Source organism: Magnolia sinica, chromosome 4 (assembly GCF_029962835.1).
Source record: "Magnolia sinica isolate HGM2019 chromosome 4, MsV1, whole genome shotgun sequence".
NCBI classification, from domain to species: domain Eukaryota; kingdom Viridiplantae; phylum Streptophyta; class Magnoliopsida; order Magnoliales; family Magnoliaceae; genus Magnolia; species Magnolia sinica.
The window spans coordinates 87,559,942-87,582,574 of record NC_080576.1 but is presented as its reverse complement, the minus strand read 5'-3'; the positions used below and the strand labels follow the sequence as shown (position 1 = coordinate 87,582,574).

Here is a 22,633-nt window from a genome sequence, read left to right as displayed (position 1 = left end):
AGATTTGATGTTTTACCATTAACAATGGTGAAATCTAAATCGAACACCGTGTACCTCCTCATCTGGTGCAATGCATTCAAAACTCGAATAAGTAGAACAATCATCCATGTTCTGGAATATCAGGTGGGTCTCACTGTGGATGGACCATTCTGTAAAACACACAGATGGGCCAATCCCACCAATCCAGTTTTGGACCTTTTTCCATTCTCTGCTGACCACAGTAATTTCAGCCACTTGCTCTTTTCTATTATCGATTCATACGTCAGCAAAAGGATGTTAAACTGCTTAATCGGTGTGATTTTCTACAATGGTGCATCCATGGGGAGACCCAGTTAAATAATGCCACCCGTATTAGATTTCCTGGGACCTCACTTTAAAGCGCTACATTTTGTGGACTTCAAACGTGAGCCGTGTATGTGTTGTCCACATATTTAGAAAGCATTTTCTGACACTGTTCATCTAATTTACAAATATAGGAGCAATTATGTTTGGAGACTCCTTGTTGCCGTCAGAATGTTCCCTCATCGTTGAAGAGCTGAAGGAGACATCGCTTTGTTTCCAGGTAATTTCATGTTCCTCAAATTTTGACCCAAGAGGCCCTTCAAACTGACCGTCATACTGGATGGGCATAAGGCTGTGATAACTGCAGCTTACCCGAAGACTATCTATATAGTCTTCAGAATATCCTGATATAACGTAAGTGTCTGTGGTGCAGTGTGCTCATGGGCGACCGACTACTGTCCCCATTGTCAACTTGGAGGCCTTGCACAAGCAGTTGGCAAAGCTTGGTTTGCAAAATGGGGGTTCTACTGAGCAGTGGCACGGGCTGCAACGACATAGACCCACCCTCGAACGCGCAAAACGGCGGTTAAGTTCAGCCTGTAATCAATGAAGGCCTAAATTGCATTTGTAAATATGGTGTATTGTTAGATATACTGGGCTTTTATGCCTCACTCTATTCATTGTAAATGTTTTTTTCTCAGAATTCTTTGTATGTTGGTATCAATTAATAAGTAATAAAACGCTGAATGGCCCATTCTTTCTTTTTTATCATGTTTTAGCTCTTCTGGCTTCTCTAATGTGTGCACGCGCGCACATTTCTGTGTTTTTGAATTCTCTGTACATTGGCATCAGCTAATAACTAATAAAACGCTGAATGGCCCTTTCTTTCTTTTTATCATGTTTTAGCTCGTATGGCTTCTCATGCATGGGCGTGGGTGTGGGTGTGGGTGTGAGTGGGTGCCTGGGCCAGCAAACTATTACCCTTTTCTATTTGAGTTGGGGCCATTTTTTCTCCTTTTTTTCTTTTTTAAATTGTCAATTCGCAAGGCATGATTGAAGGGTGGACATACGAGGACTGTCCTGTTAGGATTGTAGATGTCGCACCCCTGGGTCAAGCAAAATCAAAATTTCTGAGCAGGTCTTGCCCGACCTATCCAGAATAGGGACCAAATGAGCCTAGGGGCAGCCTTTCAACGGCCTGTCCATTGGAGGCATTCCATGATCGTGGTCCATCATAGCTGTCCACTCAGCTCAATGGTTGGGATCGATAAACCTTGGATCCAGTTGAACAGAGGTTCGGAGGATACTTCTACATGTCCTCAGTTGTAGAATAGGCTTGCAAGGGGCCATGCTTAGGCCAGACAAAAGATCAATATTATGAATAGGCCTGGCCTGACTAGTTCAAAATCTAGGTGCTTGATTAGAAGATACAAGCCACTAACCATGGGCCTTTTTCTTTCATTGGAACTTAAAAGACTTGGTTGCATCTTTGTAACTTTTAACTATCTACTTATAGGCCACAAATTGAGAGGCTATGATGGTTGATGTGGGCCAGGGGACCCATGTTATGGTCATTTGGAACAAATTAAAATGTGTGTGTTTGATGGGGAGGGGCGGAACCTTTTTATTGTGGGCCCGATTGGCCTCGACTGGGCCAATGTAAGCACTCTGGAGGAGTCCCGTCTCCCTGTTGGTAGGAACAGTATTTTCTGCAAGCAAGAGATCCATTGCTGGCTATCACGAGCGAGAGACACCCCATTGTTGCCTTGTTTGGGGGCGGTTTTGGGTGTGCAGGGGTATTTTCTTCATTTCCGGTGGTATTTGTTGTGTAGTTTGTTTGTTAAAGTGTTGGGCCCAGTTTGTTAAATCTGAAGTCTAAAGACTGAATCTGAAATCTGAAGTCAAAAAACTTGTTTGATAATTATGGCTGAAGTCTGAAAATTGCTTCTTAACAAACATCTTAAATGTCTGAAATATGTTAATTTGACACATTTGCCCCTATGTCCCGTTTGGAAATGTTTTACATTATAAAGAAATTATTTTTTATTAAATGAAAATAAAATCATTATGTTTAATTCAAAATAAACTAAAATACTCCTAGTGGGAAGATTGTCATGTCTCGTGTAGGGTGTCGTGTAGGGTTGAGCACAAGTAGCAACAAAACCTTCAAATAAGTCTCACCTTGATGTTTATATGCTATCCAAACCGTTTATAAGGTCATTCCCAATTGGATGAAGTGAAAACACCTAAAATATAGCTTGATACAAAACTTTTATGACCATAAAAATGCTTCAACGGTGCTCATTGAATGCCCACTGTTTCCTCTTGTATGGCACACTTAAGTATTTTATAAACTTCAATTTTAGTCACACATCCTTAAATGACCTCGCAAAACAGATGGACGGGGTGGATTTCTCAAAAACATCGTGGTGGACCCCACCCAACATCATCGCGCAGGAAGTTCCTGTGCTGTGAACGGCTTTCGTAGGAAATCCCGACTTGCACAAACGGTTCAAAGGAGATCAAAGTTACATGGCCCCACAGTGATGTATTTATTATATCTACACCGTTCATCTCTTTTTAGAGATCATTTTAGAGTATCATGCAAAAAATGAATCATATCCAAAGATCAGATGGACCACACCACAAATAGCAGCAGAGATAATGATTTTCACTGTTAAAAAATTCGTAGGGCCCACCATAACGTTTATTTTCCATCCAATATGTTCATAAGGTCACAAATACCTGTAAGAAGAGGAAGACGTGGATTAGCTACTGACATGTTGAACAGCGCGATTGGCTACCGAAGTTACGTCACCAAGTTCTTTGGGCCCACTATGATATATGTGGGCCCCACTGTGATGTATGTGCTTTATCTACACCGTCTATCTATTTGGAGATTTAATTTTAGGAGATGAGTTAAAGAATGAGGCAGATCCAAATATGTAGTTGACCCCACCACAAAAAACAGTGGGGAGATTGATGCCTACCATTGAAATCTTTCTAAGGCTCAACGTGATTTTTATTTAAATCCAACCTGTTCACAAGTTAACACAAACATGAAAGAAGGGAAAAAAAAAAAAAAAACAAATATTAGCTTGATAAAAAACTTGTGGCCTATTTAAGTTTTTAATGGTGGGCATCACTCTCCCCACTGTTTTCCTTGGTGAGGTCCACTGGAGCTTTGGATTTGACTCATTCTTTAGGTCTTTATCTAAAATTATATTTCCAAATGGACAGTCGGCATGGATACAAAACATACATCATGATGGGGCCCACATAACTTGGTGACGTCGCTTCGGTTGCAAGTCTCGTTACTCGGGTAAAATTTCGGCATAAAGAAAAATTCAAACATAAAATCATGGAATATTTTCCAAATTCCGCGTTAACAAACACCACTAAACACCACTAAGAACATAACTTGGTGCGCTTTCTAGCATGGAATATTTTCCACATTCCGCGTTAAGCGTTAACAAACAGCCCTTAATACATCCTTGATTTTGGCCTTATTTTCTATTAGCTATCCTTATCCTTTTCAAAGCTATGGATAGGATGACTATGATTCCCGACAAAAGTTACTCTTTAGAATTATAATCAATTCGCGATGGGCCCTAATCAATAGATGATTCAGATTTTTTTATTGGACCTATTTTCTGTACAATCAGGACCGTCCATATCAAAAGCCATTGATCAATGGCTAATATTTATTGGATTGGTGTGATGTTTACATGGTAGCCAATGAAACATGGGTTTGACCTAATGAACAATCTGGATCAATAAATTGGACTAAATTGAGCTGTCCGAGTGACCAATGCAACTGGGAGCACTAATAATGGTCTGCAAGCACTGGAGTCTCATGGAAGAATCAGTTAGAGATTAGTTTTGGGTTGTTCTATAAATACACAGTTTCTGAGAAATTGCAATTAGTCTTTGATTCTTAGAATTGAAATTGAATGTTGGGTATTTGAAAGGCGAGCTGGTAAAGCCCTTTCCCCCTTATTGGGGTGGGCGTTTGGATTGGCAAATCGTAATTGAAAAACATTTGGAGTTACCTGATCCCCTTTACCTTTCCTTTCTGCGATATTGAAGGTTCCTGTTTCCATCAAATCAAAGTCGATCTGAGATTACATAAATTATCCTGTCAACGAGATTTTTAGGCCATGGTCCGTCCACACTGAACCATGGGGTCCACATGCACAGACTGGATACCTGAATTCACTGCTTATCATTGTATTCAGGATCATATAATTCTGCTCCTTTCAACCCATCTCAGTGCTAGTGGTTTTCCTCCTTTCATGAATAAGTTTGATAAATAGACTGGTAATTCTGACTAAGAATCAAAGAGATTTCTTGGCACCCCAAGTACCAACATGCAGCATGCCCGCCAACATGGCATGTGTAGGGAATTTGAACTGTGAATGAGGTTGGCCCCACCGAGCAGATGACACGGTGGAAGGATCAGAAAGTCCACTGATCAGGTGGAGCACACATACAATGAGTGACGACTGTTGGCAAGTTCTTTTAAACCACCATTCCTTACGGGTGTGGCACACTTAATAAGCACGCTGCTTGATCTTTGCACCAGTCATCTTCCTGAGGCGGCCCACCTTATGCACGTTTCAAATGTCCCATAAACCCATTTCTGGCATGTATGCCAGGTGTACAGGGAGCTAGAACACCGTGGAACAAAACTCTCGTTCTTTCGCCTCATCAATAAAACCCAAAGATTATCAACTGAAGACACCTAACTTGGCCAACAAATCTCAACCAAGTACAGGCTCATGGCATTCAAACCCACAACCTTCCGATATCAGGGAAAGTCTTCCGTGACTACTAATTCTCTGCTCAAAGTTATAAAATAAATAAATAACAGTTTATACCGAAACGGATCCAGCGCTATCGATCAGCCTCTTTATCTGTTCTCTCTATACTATCAGTGGCAGCACACAACGCCTTCCAAACAGGAACCAACATCTTCAACGGCGGACGTAGTTCCTGCACAAGCGAGTTCGAGATGTAATTCCTGCACAAGTGAGTTCAAGATCCCAGAAAGCCAAAAACACATACGACTCAATATCATTTCCCTATCTTTCCATCTTTTGAATGGGGGAAAATTCACCCATCCAATTGTTGCTACGGCGGCTTGATTGTCGTGTTGACATGGAACACTCTAGAGCTTGGATATCCAGGGAAAATATATGCTACCCAGGCCAAGCTTACTGAGTTTTCAATCAGGCCACCACTCTGTACAATGTGGGCCCAACTTCAAGTGCTCCAGACCGTTCACCTGTTGGGCCCTGGCCGTGGATGGGCACTGGTGTGAAAAGCTCATCCATCCAACAATCCTACCCATCCAATTTTTGGCCGGAAAATGGGCAGGTAGAAATAGAGCATAGCCAACATGGAAGAATCAGATCAGATGGCTGACATGTCAGATGGAAGTAAGTTTTGTTCCATCGTTCATACATGGCGGCAAGTGACTGAAGCCACTGATGATAGGATTGGACCAATCCTATCATCATTGGCAACAGCCATCATACTGATTCTAATTGCAAACTGCAAACGTGGGCCAGAGAACATCTTAGTCATACCTTGAAAACTAACAGCAGTTCTGCTTCCCCACGTACGATCAAAGCTAGGCTCCAGTAACAAGTAACAGGGGTCACACATTCATTCAGCACAGGCTTCAGAATTTTTCCAATGGGCACAAAGTGGCGGACAATTCTTCCACTAGACAAGAAAAGAAGGGGGGGAAATCATATTGCAGACACTTGGGAGAAAAGGGTGAACACAAATAAATTTAACTGCGAAAATGGCACCATCCAGTTCACATTTAGTACTCAATGATGGAACTAAAATGTGGCAGTGCCAGGAACAATTAAGTGATTAATAGAACAGATCCTAGTTTATCAAAATCACAGAGCAAAGCCATCAAGGCCCCGTATGCAGGAGTCCATACGGGTCAGCCATCCACGTGGCATTTGATAAATAGGAAAATATCTGGCGCCTGAGCAATACATGTTGGGAAGAAAGTGGTGCTCCACTTCCACTCTGGCATATTTGGTGGCATGTGCATTGGCTGACTTCTACACGCATGTGGATTTAGCAAAGCTCTAAAGTTATTTTAGTTTTTCAAGGTTAAATGGTAACTATAACAGGGAGACCATGTTCTGGTGGCACAACACAGCCAATCATGGAGCCTGAATCAGAGCTTCAGAGCAGATAGATGCAGATTGCGCTGAATTTGAGCATTGATATGGGAGAAGTTTGGATATCAAACCAACCACCAATAGAAATAGCACTCAATAATATTGTGTTATGAGAGGAAAATCTAAACAGAAGACCATAACAGAGCCTGAAAGAATAAAATGCATCACAACCAGTGTTCGAAATATCGGTATCGCATTAAGTATCGCATCCTTGGGATACAGATACATATCGGTTATCGCACGGGATATATCTCATTTGTACCGGGTAATTTATCACACTTTTTGGGAAACATTGAGAAAATGGTTAAATTTTTCAATGAACTTCAAGGATTGTTAAAAAAGACCTTAATACACACTTTTAAATCATAACATCTCAAAAAACACATAGTAGGTTTCCTTTGTATAGGGTCCTAAGCTATGCGTTGTCTAACTGAACTAATGCAACTATATTCAAATTGAATGCATAACATTTAGAGTATATGTGATGATCATTCCATCAAACACTCCTAAATACTTCGAAATTAGTCTCAATTGATAGCTGGTTGAAGGGAAATTTCAAAAAAAAAAAACTTTTTATTAACTTTTAATTAAAAATTTTATTTTCCAAAAATTGACAAGGGACTTAACAAATTAGTAGATCAGCCCTCATATATGCTTGATTTCATGTTTGGAGTGCAACATTGCAAACAATTTGGGAGAAATTGGAGAAATTTCATTTCTTTTCTAATTTTTCAAAACTAGAGTGTATGTGATGATCATTTCATCTAATACTCCTAAATACTTCGAAATTAGTCTCAATTGATAGCTGGTTGAAGGAAATTTTCGAAAAAAAAAAACATGAAGAACATGAAGAACCAATGGATATCAAAATCAAAGCTCCAACTCCATGATTTTTCATGTGAAATATAAAGAATCAATAGATTTACAACCATTTGACACTGATTTAACATAATTTCAACAAAAAAAAAAAAAAGGATCGGAAATTGAAAATGCTCACCGGATCGAACATGCGGGATATATTGGCACTACCTGTGCGTTTCGTATTGCAGAGGTGGGATACAAGATATATCGTGGGATATATCCACCAAAATCATCGATATTTAAAATATTGCTTGTGCGTTTCAGATCCCACAGGTGGGATACAAGATATATCCTGGGATATATCGGTTGGCCAATATCATGGATATTTAAAACACTGATCACAACAATAAACCTTTTCTTTTTGTCTAACCAAGGAAGCTGAAATCAAATTGAGGAGAGAGGATGCACCCTTTACAAACAAATGTCATGACTTCTCTTGAATTGAAAGAAACAATATCTTAAAGAATCTAAGGCCATGGATTCCATGGCAAATAGTGGAAAACGTTTTTCCTTTGATGTGACTATTTGTGTTTTTTGAATAACAGATAAGGTTAGACTCCACCTAGCAATCATTACACTTTTCCATAATTTGCATTCTTTGCACAAGAAAAAAAAAAAAAAAGTGATTATTGTGAGAGATATGAGATTTCCTCTAGCTACCCAAAAAGAACTCAAAATTGGAATCCATGTATCAATAGTTCTTATGGAAACCATCATTGGATAATTATTGTTTTTTTCCTTTCATTTGCCTTGGATTCCACGTAACAAAACATGTCCTTAAAGCCTTTTGTGGTGTTTATGGTTCCATAGAATCAAACCTGGACAGGAACCAATAACAGCAATTTTAAAAGCCCAGCAAGTGACCAGAAAAAAATGACGCATTGGACTAGGAACAAGCCAAAAAGCCATAGAAAGGAACGAAATGATCCATTTCATCCTTCTGTTGAGTCCAATGATCCAATCAACTAGGCATGCTACCAAAAAGACCTATCATTTGTTGACATGATAAGTTCTATTTGGTAAAGTCAACCACATCTTGGCTGTCACTGCATGAGATGGGTAAAGGGACCCAATATAGCAAGCGGGTTCTAGAAAGCAATGCTTCCAAGATGTCGGCTAAGAATCCAACTTCAGGAACTTGCAGCCCATGGTAAAAGCAAAAGCCAATCAATGCCTTTTCAGGTTGACATAAATAAGTCAGACTCTTGATCTTGGAGAGCCATTGACATTGCATCAAGTATCTGTCAAATAGGTTAGGATGGTGGTACAGCCTATTGATCCAGGCACAAGTTAACAAGGACCAAACCTGAAGCTTGTCTACATGTCAAGCAAGCTTCTTTTGTTTTCAAGATGATATGTTTCAACAGTTTGGCAAGGGTATCTGATTCTACTCCATCATGATTGTAAACACAACTTCTGTGATGTTTCGTGGAGACATCAAAGTACTCATTGAAATGTGCTGGAGCAAAGTTGACAGCCACAATTTGCTGTGTACATCAGTACATGGTATAATTTGGATTATTCCTTATTAGATATCATCGGGTGTGCTTGTCCGCATGCATGCATCTATTGTGCTTCATGTATTTAGAAATAGCATTGCCGCATCTATTGGATTTTATGCCCTCAAAGGTCAAATTTGCTGAAAGCTAGCTGGCTACTTGCATAGAAAATGCCACTACAGACACAAGCACGCGCACTACTCTTCAGTTCAAAATGCCATTCACAACTCTCCATGGGTGAAGCGTGTAATTCCCATATGCGTAGCATTGGCTACAATGCCAAAATTGTTTATGCTCCGACAATGGTGATTGGAAAGCCCAGTTCCGAAAACCTCTAGTTTTCATATGGACAATCTAGAACGAGTGGAGGGTATTCCATCTACCCAATCTAGAAGCTATTTCATAAATTTAAAATTAAAATTTTAAAATTTTAAATAAATAAATAAAAAGAAGAAGAAGAAGAAAAAGAAAGATGCTATCTAAGGTGTCGTTTGGCTCCCTGGAATCTGAGAAGGGTTAGTGAATCTGGTTGCGGGAAACACATTCCCAGTGAAAAAGATTTTGCCTAAGGTGCTGGCATACTTGAAAGAAATTCTCAGGAATCCAGTTTTTGTGTTTGGATATAGGGGATGGGGAGGAGAGGAGACGCGAAGCTTTTTATCCTTTTTAACAATATGACTGTAAGATGAGAATCTATTTCCCCAAATTCAACAACCCATCTTAAAGCTGGGAAATCATTCAAGGGGCGCATTTTGGGAATTGGATTCCCATGGGAATTCATTTCCCACCCTTTCCTAGGACCCAAACACAAATTCAGCCCCTCATGGAGTCCATTTCCCAGGGCTGGATTTCCAAGAGCCAAGCGACAAGCGAGTAATGTGAATATTTACAAGAACGGCATGTCAACAAACTCTATAAAATATTTCTCAGGGGATGGAGTTACTGATAGTCTTCCACATCAATGTATCAAGCTTATTGCATCAGCTACGCAGATCTTCATGGAGAGTTGTTTAGAATATTCGGACAAGATTTGACGTTTTTAAGGCATAAGTTTCAGGAGCCAACATAACTCTGGCACTAACTTTGGGAGTAAATATTTGTTCCATACATCTCTTGTACGGGGCTGACACCAATATACTTTGCAGGAGTTAATATTCCTAACAGAAATATCTCATCTCAACTAACAATTTAACTTCTCAACTCAGATAACATAATTACCTCCTATAGTGTGTTTCGAGCTGCACTCCAAATGCCCGCATAACCACGACAGACTCTGTATGGTTCAGGCAGAAAACAAAGTGAATGGATAATGATAACAATGCATGCTAGAAAATTAAGGTGTCATTTAAACTCTGTCTCAAGGGATATGAAAACCAAGATGTGGGATGTAAAACTGGTTATCATACTAACGTTGATTATGAAATGTGTCTTTCATTTTATTTACTGTAGCACATTAGGGAATAGAACATCCTAGCTTTATTTTTATTTTTATTTTCCAATGGCAACAAAAAATGTTGTTGGAAGTTAAGAACTGAGAAAAAAGAAGATACAACTCCAAAAGGCAAAGAAACTATGAGAAATCATCTCTCACAAACACAACAAAGAGATACAACTCCTCAGCATCCAAAGACGCTTAAAAAGGAGCCATGAAGAGACATCAAATTAGATGGCTTCTCAAGTTACTAGTTATAAATCCCTAAGAAGATCAGAAAAAGAGATGTCTCTAAATTCAGGATGAGGTATATAACCCACCTAACCAGCATAAGACGAATACTTTGCTTTAATGCTCGACCATTCTTACTATAGTTTTTAAGATTAAAACCTAGATTGAAGTGATTTGAGCGAATGAAAGCTCTGGAGGCCATTTTTTCAAAAAATTGAAAAAGTAGTATTTATATTTTTTTTCTGATTTCTAGTTCTAGTGTTTGATTGTGATGTGTAAATATTAGCGACATAATCATTTTCACAAATTCACTAGACAACCCAATACAACACTCTCACCAAAGAGTTTACAGTTACATTAACATAAACATGTTTAAACCAAAAAAAAAAAAAAATGAATACATATTTAGAATATTTACATTACTATGGATTTTCTAGATTTTTATTATTATTATTTTTTGGGCAAAAGAAAATTTCCAACCATTACGGGTGTCATAACGGTCGTTACGCCCCCATATCAGTAATGGTGGTGATCGTTACAGCCATCATTATCGATACGAAATACCTTGTTCCCAGTGTCCCTACACATGATGCATGTGTTAGGATTGCAATCCTCCTCTCTTTGAGATTTTCAATGGTGAGGGTTTTGTTGCCATGTCAATCCATATGAATGGTTAGACCCAATGTGGAAGGCATCCAAATGGAGACAAGGCCCCGTCATGTTAAAAAATCACCCGAACGAAGGATTTAGATTTTAGAGGTGGCCTTCATGTCCTTAACTAAGAGAACAAAACGGACCTCGTGCAATGTACCCATGAGCCTACCAATGGACCTTATATCCCCATCAAGAAGATCTCTTCGGCGGTATTTAATGTATCAATAATGTTAGCCGATACTATCGATACATCACTATATCGGCACAAGTTCATTCGTATATTCATTCGTATAAACTGTCCGCAAGAATTGATTGACACTAGTGACTATTGAGATATTCAATGAAATTTTATATATAAAAAAAAAAAAAAAAATCTAGATATTTTTTAAAAAGAGCTCTTTTGCCCTAATATTTTTGGTGATTGTATTTCTCTGTGTTCTAACAACTCCACCCGAGTAGTTTTGCATCAAAACATGAATTTGCTTGAGAAATCACAATGTGAGAAAGGATTCAAACCAAAACTCCAAAGGTGGGATAAATTTGTTTAATTCATTTTTTTTATAAAGATTATCAAGAAAAGAAGTAGAAACCCATAAGTATGCATAGTGTTCCAATTATCAATAATATCCCCGATAATTTCAATATCGTTGGGTAAGCGGGACTGAGAACCTGAGTAAATGGAAATTTTCCAAATATCACAGATATTTTTCATAATATCATTAACATCTGGCAATAATATCAATATCCACGATATTTTGCTCATGATCCTGCACATATTTTCCTTACTAATGGTAATATTCAATGACACCAGCGATATTATCGCCGATATCAAGCCAAAACCTGGAAATTCATAATAAATTCCCCAAAAAACTCTTAAAAAATCAATTTTTCATAATTTTTTTGGGGGATTTGTTCTTGTGGTGATTGACATCACTCATTTTCATTTTTCTGCTAACCAAGGTGCGGGGTAATGGTAACGAAGGACATAACAGTACCCACTGTTATTGTTACAGGTAACGGCCATTATGGCCACAACAGGGGGCATAACGGCCGTTATGCCCCTAAAATGATTTTTTTTTTTTTGTTTTTTTTTTAAAATCTCGGCTAAACAATCTCAAAAAAAAAAAAAATACAAGAAAATTTGTAAATATTTAGAGGATTCCATATATATATATAGGGAAAAGGTACTATGCGCTCGACCACACGAGTCCGTCCCATGAGGTCGAGCTGTGTGGGCCCCACCGTGATGCGTTTCGAACATCTACCCCATCAGTCAGATGCACCATTCCATCGTGGGCCTAGGTCTCAAAAATCAAGTCAATCTGTGACTTGTGTGGGCCACACCACATACAGAAGTGGGGAGGGGCCGTGCACCATTAAAACATTCATAATCATTTTTTGGGCCCACCGAGATGTGGTTTGCAAATCCAGCCCAACCATTATGTGTGTCCCACTTGGATGAGGGTTCAGACCAAGTTTCAGCAGCATTCAAAACTCAGGTGGGCCCCACCAAGTGCTTTTATATGTTTTAACGATGTCTTCACATGATTTTAGATGGTATGGCCCACCTAAGTTCCGTATACGGCTGATTTTTGGGATATCCCATAATTTAGAGGGGACCCATCAAATGCACGATGTTGATGGTCAACACGCATCACAGTGGGGCCCACACAGCTCGACCTCACGGGAGCTTATCGTGAGGTCGAGCGCATAGTACCTTTTCCCATATATATATATATATATATATATATATATATATATATATATATATATATATATATATATATATATATTCTTTTGTGGTTTTGAACATGTTTATAATGGTGTATTGATCCACTCTTTGAAGAGAATTCTATCTTAGCCTGTCTGATGATTTTATTAACTTGACAAGCTTAGATTGATCACAAATTGGCCCACAATTCATGCAGGTTATAGCACTCATGCCACTAATGCACATCCCTAGGCATTTGACATCACTCCCCCCAAGTAATTATAAGAAAAATTAAAATTACATTCAGATGAATAGTGTCACCGATTTGGGAAGCACCCAAATACTCCCAAATCGGCCCCAAATTCATGCAAGCTATTGCACTCGTCCCACTAATGCATATCCTTAACCATTTCACATCATTTCCCCAAATAAATTTTTTTTAAATATTGAAATTAAATTCGGATGAATAGTGTCACCAATTTGGGGCTGATTTAGGGGACCACTCAATGCCCCAAATCGGCCTAAAATTCATGCAATCAATTGGCACTCATCAAGATCCTGCTGGTTTAATAACCAGGTACAATGGGACTGCAACCACATAATATGTTTGAATGCTAAAAGTGACTGCTCTTAGATGACACCATAACAATAATCAATATTAAAGTCTCCAAAAAATAAACCTTTTGAATAGAATCCATATAGAAATTCACATGTAACGAGAGCATTTGCAAATTTGATGACTGTGTTAAGTTTAAATTTCACCAAAAAAAAAAAAAAAGACATAAGGGGAAGCAAGTTTTGCCATTACCCAACTATCTGTAAATTTTCTTCTATTGGAAAAGTGTATGTTAAAGAAACAACAAGTTAAAAATGTAATAGAGTCGATTGCAAAAGCATGAGCAACTAAATATTGTCAAAGCATCAGCAGCACTGATGGACAACATCTCACCTTTCTTAATGGTCTTCCAATGCAAGGATTTCACAAGAAAGGCACCTGAAAGAATACTCCAAAAGAAACCAATGCCAGGTCTCTCCTGTTATTTGCAAAGTCGCCATGTTAGACATAATAAATAATGGTGCTGACCATGTCAGCAAGCAAAAATGGTCGTGACATCATACTTCTAAATGAGTGAATGGTATGCATTAAGAGCTATGGAACATTACTTGATGCAAATGAGGTATGCACTAAAAACTTGCTGTCCATACACCAGTTTTCCAAAAGCAAGCATAAATTAAACATCCATTTGATATTATGGCTGAAATGAGGTCATTCTCCAATTAAATGAATCTCTATTCAAAAGCCATGAAACGTAACAAACAAGACTGAGGAGGAGCATAGCAAAGAGAGACCACTAATTACCTTTACCATGAACAGATAACAGGCATATGCCAGCAAGAGAAGGACAATGGGGCATAATAGTAGGACATCCCTTGCACTATTCTTTCGGATGAAAACATGGTGAATGTCGATTGCTTGTAAAGGTCCTTTTTGCTCATCATTAACGTAAATGTATCTTCTATGATAAAGAGGGACCCCAGGCATGCTATAAGTATGGAAATGAAATATCCTTAAACTGCAGCAGACAACTTCTTAACTCATGTGTCAATCGCTTTGTATACTATAAACCTGCATCAACAACTGAAACAAACCCAAATTACTTGTTTTGTCAAAGCTTCTATGCAAACAATTCCCTAAAAGAGAGCACAGTGAACTCATTGGAGGATTCTATGCAATCAACATTGGATTTATTGAGTCATCAGAGGACGAATAGCATGCATAGTACAATACTAGTGCACATACTCGGTGCTAGATAACCATCGAGGATGTTTCGCATAGGGTCAGTCTCATAAACTAAGCCCAAGAAGCACAGTGAGGGCTCTATAAACACACCTTGAGGAAAATCCAAGATGCTACATCAGGAAAGAAAATTTCCATATCCACCACGCTCTGCATTCTCTTTGTATAAACAGTGCACAAATCAGTCTGCCGAATATATTAAGGGACTGTTTTGAACCACTTGTGAAGAATGTGAAGTTCTCCGTTAGGCATGGTATGAAGTATGAAGCATAAAAATTTCTGAGGTTGGTTTGTATATTATGAGCTGTTAAACAGCTACAGCTTATACATCATCATCGCCTTGTCCCAACAATTGAGGATCGACTTCCATACCTTATACAATCATTATTATCACAATCTTCGCTTTTCTGGCAGCAATTTGAGGTCAGCTTTTAAATTGGCAGATTGGCAAAAGTTTTATGGTTGTCTGCCTACCAAACCTTCCTCTTTTACCAAAGTTCTTAACAAGCCATGGCCCATGACAAAGTTTCGCACTAACAACACTTGCACGTGATGGTTTCAGTTTTCACCCATTATTACACCCCAGCTTAACTAATGCAGGCACACCCCTAGGCAGAAGCAAGTGAAGGAGGGTCATGAAGCAATTGTCAAATATACCAGTGAGAATGACAAACACACACACGTAGTGCCCCCATATCAGGTAATAAACAGAGGCAGCCAAGGTGGCACCGAGGGACACAAATATACAATCATCAGACTAGGAGTGAAAAGGAAGCACTCAACTAGTTGACTGAAAAGAAAAGCAAGGAGCTCACAAATATGTTTATAGAACACCATTCATGTGATAATATGATTGTCATTTATAGATTATAAATATTAGTATAATGATGACTTATTTTTGAAAGGCAAATGGTATTTCTATTAAAAGAACCCGCCAAAGCAAAAACTAAGATGGGGAAATCACGGCCAAAGCAAAGCTTCCACGGCTTTTAAGCTGGACGTCCAATCCACAACATCAAGCTTTACTCTCTTGATGACATCTTCAACCGGAGCGGTTCTATTGTAAAAGCAGCAATTATTCCTTTCCCCCCATATAGCCCATAGTACTGCCATTAGGACTCGCTACCACACGGCTTTTCCTTCCCAGATCCTCTGCCATGCCAAGCTACAAGGAGATTATTGATGGAGTACGGCATCGCCCAAGCAATATTAACGAGGCCGAGGAAGCAAGCCCACACCTTGTGAGCAAATGCAAAATGATGAAGGGGTGGTTTATTGACTTAGCATCTTCCATACACATGATGCAAACATTAGAGCTCATAGACCTACTTTGAAGATTGTCGATAGTGAGCACTCTTTTCCTTCCCGCCAACCAAACAAACACCAAGAATAAAAGGTGTGAGCCCTCAACGTCTCTAAGGTTGGCTTCCGAAGTAACTTATCAAAGGATCAGACTGGAATATAGCCCAACCTATCTATGTGCCACACCATCGTGTGTTACAAGTGATCCTAGAGCTTGACAAACTCCTCCGCAACCATGTCCAAGAGGCCGAGCAGGCAAGGAGGAGACAAAACCACCATGTCACCCCAAACGGAGCAACAGTGAGCTAATATAATATTTCTAGTGGGAGATAGATGGGATAAGCTAGGAAACCTCTCCATATGTGATTCATCACCACTGCATATGTCCTAGAAGCATATGTGATTGCCACACCCAACGAAAAGGACAATCCGTCCTTGAACTTAGGCACCACCATGGAGACAACCCTCCAAAGTCTAGACGCTCGATAAAGGGATGAATCCCTAATCCACCATCCCCTCTCTTGCACCCTGTATTCAATGGTTGTCATCTCTCACCAAAGCCTCCCTTCTTTCGTGTCAAACCTCCACACCCATTTCCCAAGGAGAGCTAGATTCACCGCATCCAATTCCCTTATACCTGCCCCTCCCTCAGCCAAAGGCTTGCAAACCTCTTTCCATTTGAGAAGATGGGATTTCTATTTTTTCCCCGCTCCTTACCACAAGAAATCCCATCTTAGTTTCTCCAGTCTACCCACGACAAATTTCGAACATTGGACGAGAGAGACGAAGTAGATGAATATATTGGACGAGAGAGACGAAGTAGATGAATATATTGGATAAGGCAACTTTAATGAGTATAAGTCTTCCCCCCAAGGACACCTAGATCATAGCTCAACTGGCAGACTGAGTGGAGATACCTCGTTTCAACACTTGAGGTCTTGGTATCGATCCCTACTGGGGGTGGCTAACATGGAGTGTGTGTACTAACATGGGTGTGTACTAACAAGCTAACCCATAAAAAAAATAAAAAAATAAAAAATAAAAAAATCTTTAAAAGTCTTCCCTCCAAGGATAGATGATGGCTCTTCCATCTCGATAACTTCCTCTTGACCCTTTCTATCACCTTATCCCAAAGGTGCTTTATCAACTTACCAATGCACAAGGGGAGACCTCAGTACGTAGACAAAAAGGAACCCATACAGCATCCAAACACTTTGGTGAAACTCACAATTTCTTCTTTCATCAACTGAATGCCCAGCATCTCGCTCTTTAAAGTATTCATTTTAAGGCCCAATGCAACTCCAGAGCGCCTCACAATCTTTTGCAAATCATCCACCACTCCCTTGTCAACATCACAGAAGAGGATGGTTTCATCAAGAAATTGGAGGTGGGAAATCCAAACACATGTATTTGTCCCTTTGAAGCCCTGGATAAGACCAATCTCCTGCCCTTTATCCAGCATATAGCTTAGAGCTTAGGCAACAACCAAGAACAAGAAAGGGGAAATAGGATCACCACATCAAAGGCCTCTTAAGGCTTTGAAGAAACCTTTTGAAGACCCGTAGACCAAGATGGAGAAGGTCCCCGACCGAATACATTTTTGCATCTACCATCTCCATTTCTTTCCAAAACCTAACATTTCCAACATGTAATTCAAAAACTCCAAATCTACATTTGCCCACATCATTCACCAAACTGATTAGCCTACAATCCTTAGCTAAAATGTCCAAAGGTCTACCTTAGGCTTCTCTAAGCACCCCCAATGTGTTTATAAGAGTTGAGCCTATTATTGAATAACCCACTTATCCCTTTGACCCGAAGCTATTGAATTTGAAGTCATCAACTAGTTTCTTTTTTTTGTTTTTTTTTTAACGGTGTCATCAACTTCTTCCATGTGTGGGCAAAATAATCACAACATCATCAACTGGGGTGAAAAAAAAAAAGGAATAAGGACTAAAGATAAGAAGAACGAAAAAAGAAATGGAATTCCACAATTAATTCACAAGATAAATGTTCTAAAGCATGAGTAGTTTTGTGGGTACCTACAATGCAATGGGTGGGAAACAAAACAACCTTAAATAGTTGAAAAAAAAAAAAAAAACTAATTACAAGATAATAGTGAAAAAGAAAAGAAATGATCAAACCAAAGGGGATGAGAATCTCTACAAGGGAAAACAATACAGCCCAGCTAAAATAAAACAAAGAAAAGCACTAGTAGGGAGTATCCAAAAAGTGAGGGAATAGAAATATGAACATTAGAAGCATGGATCCTAGAAAACAGATAGTCAAAGATGAAGTGGAAGACTCAAAGAAAAAGTTAAACATTTCCTACATGAATTTCAATTCAAAAGAATTACCGAATCATGTAGGAGAAAGAATCAAGGGGGTCCTTGTTCTTCAAAGCCAGTGCTAAATCCAGACAAGAACCCCTACAAACAAATCCAACAAAACTAGTTAACTCTGCATTTCAACGGATGCCATCTAGAGAGAGAGAGAGAGAGAGAGAGAGAGAGACCTACTGAAAAGGTAGTAATTTGGGCAGAAATTGTGAGATGACTTTCAGATTTAATGTGCAAGCTAGTGAATTGCTGTGGAAAAGAATAGTACTGGCATATTGAAACCTTCTGCATTCTTCAACAAATGCATATGGTCAGAAATGCCAGCCATTAGCTCGCGAATATTTCCAAGCATTTTCATATCGCCGCACATTTTTAACCTTCAGAAAAAGCTTGTATGCCCTCTCTACTTTATTTGCATTCAGTAGTTTGTTATTCAGTTTGCTATAGATGACCTTGCTAGGACAAAATCCTTTATGCATTGCATCCTCCATGACAAGCACAGCATTTTCCAATTGCCCTATATTACAAAGCCCATTAATGACATACTCATAAACCTCCATATCAGAAGAAAAACCACTATCTTGCATCTCCTCCCAGACCTTCAACACCATTCCACATTTCCCAAATCTTGACAGTCTCATGAGCAACAGCTTGTAAGCCTTCAATGATATTCTACATCCCACTTTCTTCGCATTCTTGTATATCATCATCGCTGCATAAGGTGGGCCGAAGCTACACAGAGGCTCGATAAAAGATGTAACTGTCCCAGTACTCGGAAGGATCCCTCTACCCAACATCTCATCAAACATTTCAAGTGCATCAGCCACTCTTCGGACCTTAATAAAAGAACCAATCATTCTGGTGTAAGTATCCATGTCCGGTACAATATTCTTTTGCAACATGCCCTCGTAATATTTCACACATTCATCTAAGTCTCCAATTGAAATAAAGTTACAGATCATCGCATTGTAAGTAATGGTGTCTGGGATGCACCCTTTCTCTTCTAATTTTTCAAAGACTGCAACCGCATCGTCAACTCGACCAGCTCTCCCTAAACCCTCAAGAAGATAACTAAATGTCAGGCAGTCTGGATTTAATCCATCAGCTATCATCATTTTCAAATTCCTCTCAATTTCTCCCACCCTACCTAACTTTGACCACCCACCAATGACAATGTTATACGTCATTCTATTAAAAGCTACCTTCCCTTTCATTGCATTGAAAATCGAATTTGCAGTTCCAACATGGGACCTCTGACAGAGACACTTTAAAAGTGCATTCAATGACTCGCAATCACAGTCCTTTCCAAACTCTCCTAATCTTTCAAAAAACTGGACAGCCTTAGCCACTCGGCGGGCCCTAACAAAACTGTCCATTACAATTGAAATGGTCACATCATTAATTTCCGTCCCTTCGTTCTTCATACGATACAGGACTTCTTCCATGTGATTAAAGAATTTCCTTCTGCCCAGTGCTTTAAGGATTGTATGGAAAGTTTCTAAATCTTTCACTACTTTAGGCTGCCTGACTGCCCAATTAAAGAACAGAACCATTGCCTGTCCACCTAAATTCCCTCTATTTACTACTTCTGCTACAATCTCCACCGTTAAATCAACACTGGTGGCCGATAAAGAAGATTCTATCATCGCCCTTCCTTTCAACTTCTGAAGGAAAACTCCTCGCAATTTCTCAGCTGGCGATAAAAAGCCATCCATTTCTCTGCTGACAACAGGCGTTTTAGCAGGATTTTCAACAAATTGGCGATAATTTGAGGTTTTAGCATCCACGCATCGTTCAACAGAATCTCCAATGAATTGGAGATGGCTTGGAATTTCAGCATCATTCAGGAGCAGATTTGAGCTTCCAGCGTGATTTTTAATGGGATTTTCGAGAAATCGGCGATCGTTCGAGGTTTCAGCGTCGATTCGGAGGAGATCTGAGAGTTCCAGCAAGACAAACTGTTCGTCGATTCGATGCGAGGGTTTAGGCGGTTTCTGGGATGGTTTTTCGAGTTCCAGATGGTTTGAAGGGAGATCGAGAGATGAGAAGGGAGATATGGAGATGGAAGAGAAGGGAAAGTACCTGGTTCTATTGACGAGAGAGAGAAACCCTACAAATCGAGCCGCCATTGGCAGAGACTGGAGGAGTTCTCCCCGTTTTTTGACGAGATGGTGGGAGCGTTGTCTGAAGGAGGAGAGGGCGAGAAGCGTGCGGATTCAGTCAGGTCGGGAGTGACCAAGTTCGGTCAGGTCGTGACCGTGGGGCCAACCTTAATGTACGTGTTGTATATCCACGCCGTCCATCTGTTTTTCCTGCTCATTTTAGGGACGAACCCAAAATTGAAGCATATCCGAATTTCATATGGACCACACCACATGAAACGGTGGTGATTGAACGCCTACCATTGAAAACATCCTAGGGCCCACCGTAATGTCCATTTGCCATCCAACCTGTTAGTAAAGTAAAACAGTTCTAGATGAAGGGAAAATACAAATATCAGCTTCATCCAAAACTTTTGTGTCCAACTAAACAAGTATCCTAATAGTCCTTGGGCATCGGTATGGGATCTACATAGATCCGCCCGATAGTTGGACGTAGGAGAATCCTTCCTCCTCGCCTACGAAGTCCAACTCTACTGTATAGACCTCGCCATCACCTGCATCTAAACCGAAGTCTGGGTTGTGTTTTAAAACACCGTCCCAGGGTGAGGGTGAGAATGAGTGGCCAACTCAGTGATACTATAAGGCAAAGGTTAATATGTTATCAATTCAATCAAGGAGTAATGATAAGGCAATACAACAAACATTTCCTAACTACTCTAGTTAATACAAGAATGATATATGTGTAATGATGCATGCCCTCACCTGCACTCCCTCGGTGACTTTATCTCACAGTCGCGCATGACAAACTCCCTAAACGTGCACTTCCTCGCCAAATCACATGCAGTGCGGTACAGGAACGTGTTAGCCAAGTAATTTCTTAAGCATATTCATACAGAAGATTCGGGAAGCTAAGGTACCTCCCTTTATATCACTTACCCAAACAATGATTCATCTAAGGTCGTCAATCCTAGTTAATCACATACGATAGGCAAGTTTGCAAGTTTATACGATAGATTGCTACGGGAAGCTCGTCACCTCAACGTAGGCTTAATTCACATTCGAGGTCACACCACCAACGCCCTACCAATTGGCAGTCTATTTTCGAAGGCTCGTCACTAACCCGACTGGGGACCACAGCTAGGCTACGCCGGGGTAGGCCTATTTTATACTCGAGGTAACTATGGAAAGGCTCGTCGCCTTAGCATAGTCCTAGAGTATACTTGAGGTCACTATGAGAGGCTCGTCACCTACTCGTAGGCCGACAACTCGAATACAGTGTCTCATACCACCGTATTCGGCTCACGAGTTTGAGTTGCTCACTGGTCACTACGGGGAGGCTCGTCGCCCCAGCGTAGGCCGACAGCTCGACCATGGTGTCCCATACCACCATGTCCGGCTCATGAGTCTTAACGGATCTTAGTACCAAGGTTAAACGGGTTTTTCACTGGTAAGTTGGTACCTTAGATTCAAGTAGTAGCGTCCATACATGGTGAACATATATTAGGTCAATCGGGTTACTTGACAAGCTCGACTGGTACGAGCGTACGTTGAATTAATCGACATAGAGCGCATATGCACTCCTCGTGGCCTAGCCACTGTCAATAATCAGCGCATGACTCGGATTCCTCGAACGTATCCGTCATGGTTAAAACAGTTCGGCCACCGATCGTAAACCATTACCGATTGCCTGGACTACATCGTAGCCCCAATCACACTTCAAATACAATAGACATTCATATGTGCTAGTCAAAACAGCATGTAGCAACCAATTCAAATATAAATCTCATATACGCATTTTAACGAACACATATAGTATATGTTATCATACATAGGCACTCATCCATAAATCACATAGTAGCAAGATAGATTACATAAAGAAAATTGTAACTATAGACAAGGTAATTGAGAATCTCATCTCAATGGCCTCATTAAATACATTTCAGCAAGCATTTACTCATTTAGGCATTTTATCAAACACTTAGACTACACATTACTAAATACATAGACTAAATTAGTTACGACATGAACTATAACAATTTCCTACACGATGTAGGTTATAAAGCATATAACAAACATGGATCTTAGATTAGAAATCATGACAAGCACAAATCAGGATTTCACACTCGTTCAAACATTTTATCAAACACTTAGGCTACCCTTTACCCAATATATGAACTAGGTTAGTTACGGCATATATTATAGCAAATCATCAC

At 39.7% G+C, this 22,633-nt stretch overlaps 2 protein-coding genes across 13 annotated transcripts in view; one reads left to right on the top strand and one right to left on the bottom strand.

The window, feature by feature from the left end:
- The window catches only part of LOC131243333 (DNA mismatch repair protein MLH3), a 136,446-nt gene extending 135,398 nt beyond the window's left edge, over positions 1-1,048 (top strand). For 9 of the 11 annotated variants that reach the window (XM_058242620.1, XM_058242612.1, XM_058242619.1 and 6 more), the window contains 2 exons: positions 477-562; positions 716-1,048. In XM_058242620.1, coding sequence (XP_058098603.1) covers positions 477-562; positions 716-892 — 263 coding nt within the window. In that variant the 3' untranslated portion in view covers positions 893-1,048. The remainder of the gene's footprint in view (positions 1-476; positions 563-715) is intronic. The other 2 variants (XM_058242618.1, XM_058242617.1) reach the window with 1 other exon arrangement.
- Positions 1,049-5,876: 4,828 nt separating this feature from the next.
- Positions 5,877-20,694, bottom strand: LOC131243332 (putative pentatricopeptide repeat-containing protein At5g43820). 2 transcript variants are annotated; one of them, XM_058242607.1, is made up of 3 exons: positions 18,337-20,694; positions 13,829-13,913; positions 5,877-6,012 (listed from the first exon to the last, which is right to left on the bottom strand). In XM_058242607.1, the coding sequence occupies exon 1, from the start codon at positions 20,445-20,447 to the stop codon at positions 18,630-18,632; it is 1,818 nt and encodes a 605-aa protein (XP_058098590.1). In that variant the 5' UTR covers positions 20,448-20,694; the 3' UTR covers positions 5,877-6,012; positions 13,829-13,913; positions 18,337-18,629. The 2 variants fall into 2 exon arrangements, with proteins under 2 accessions (XP_058098590.1, XP_058098591.1); XM_058242608.1 differs by lacking the exon at positions 5,877-6,012 and adding an exon at positions 10,072-10,124.
- Positions 20,695-22,633: the final 1,939 nt, after the last annotated feature.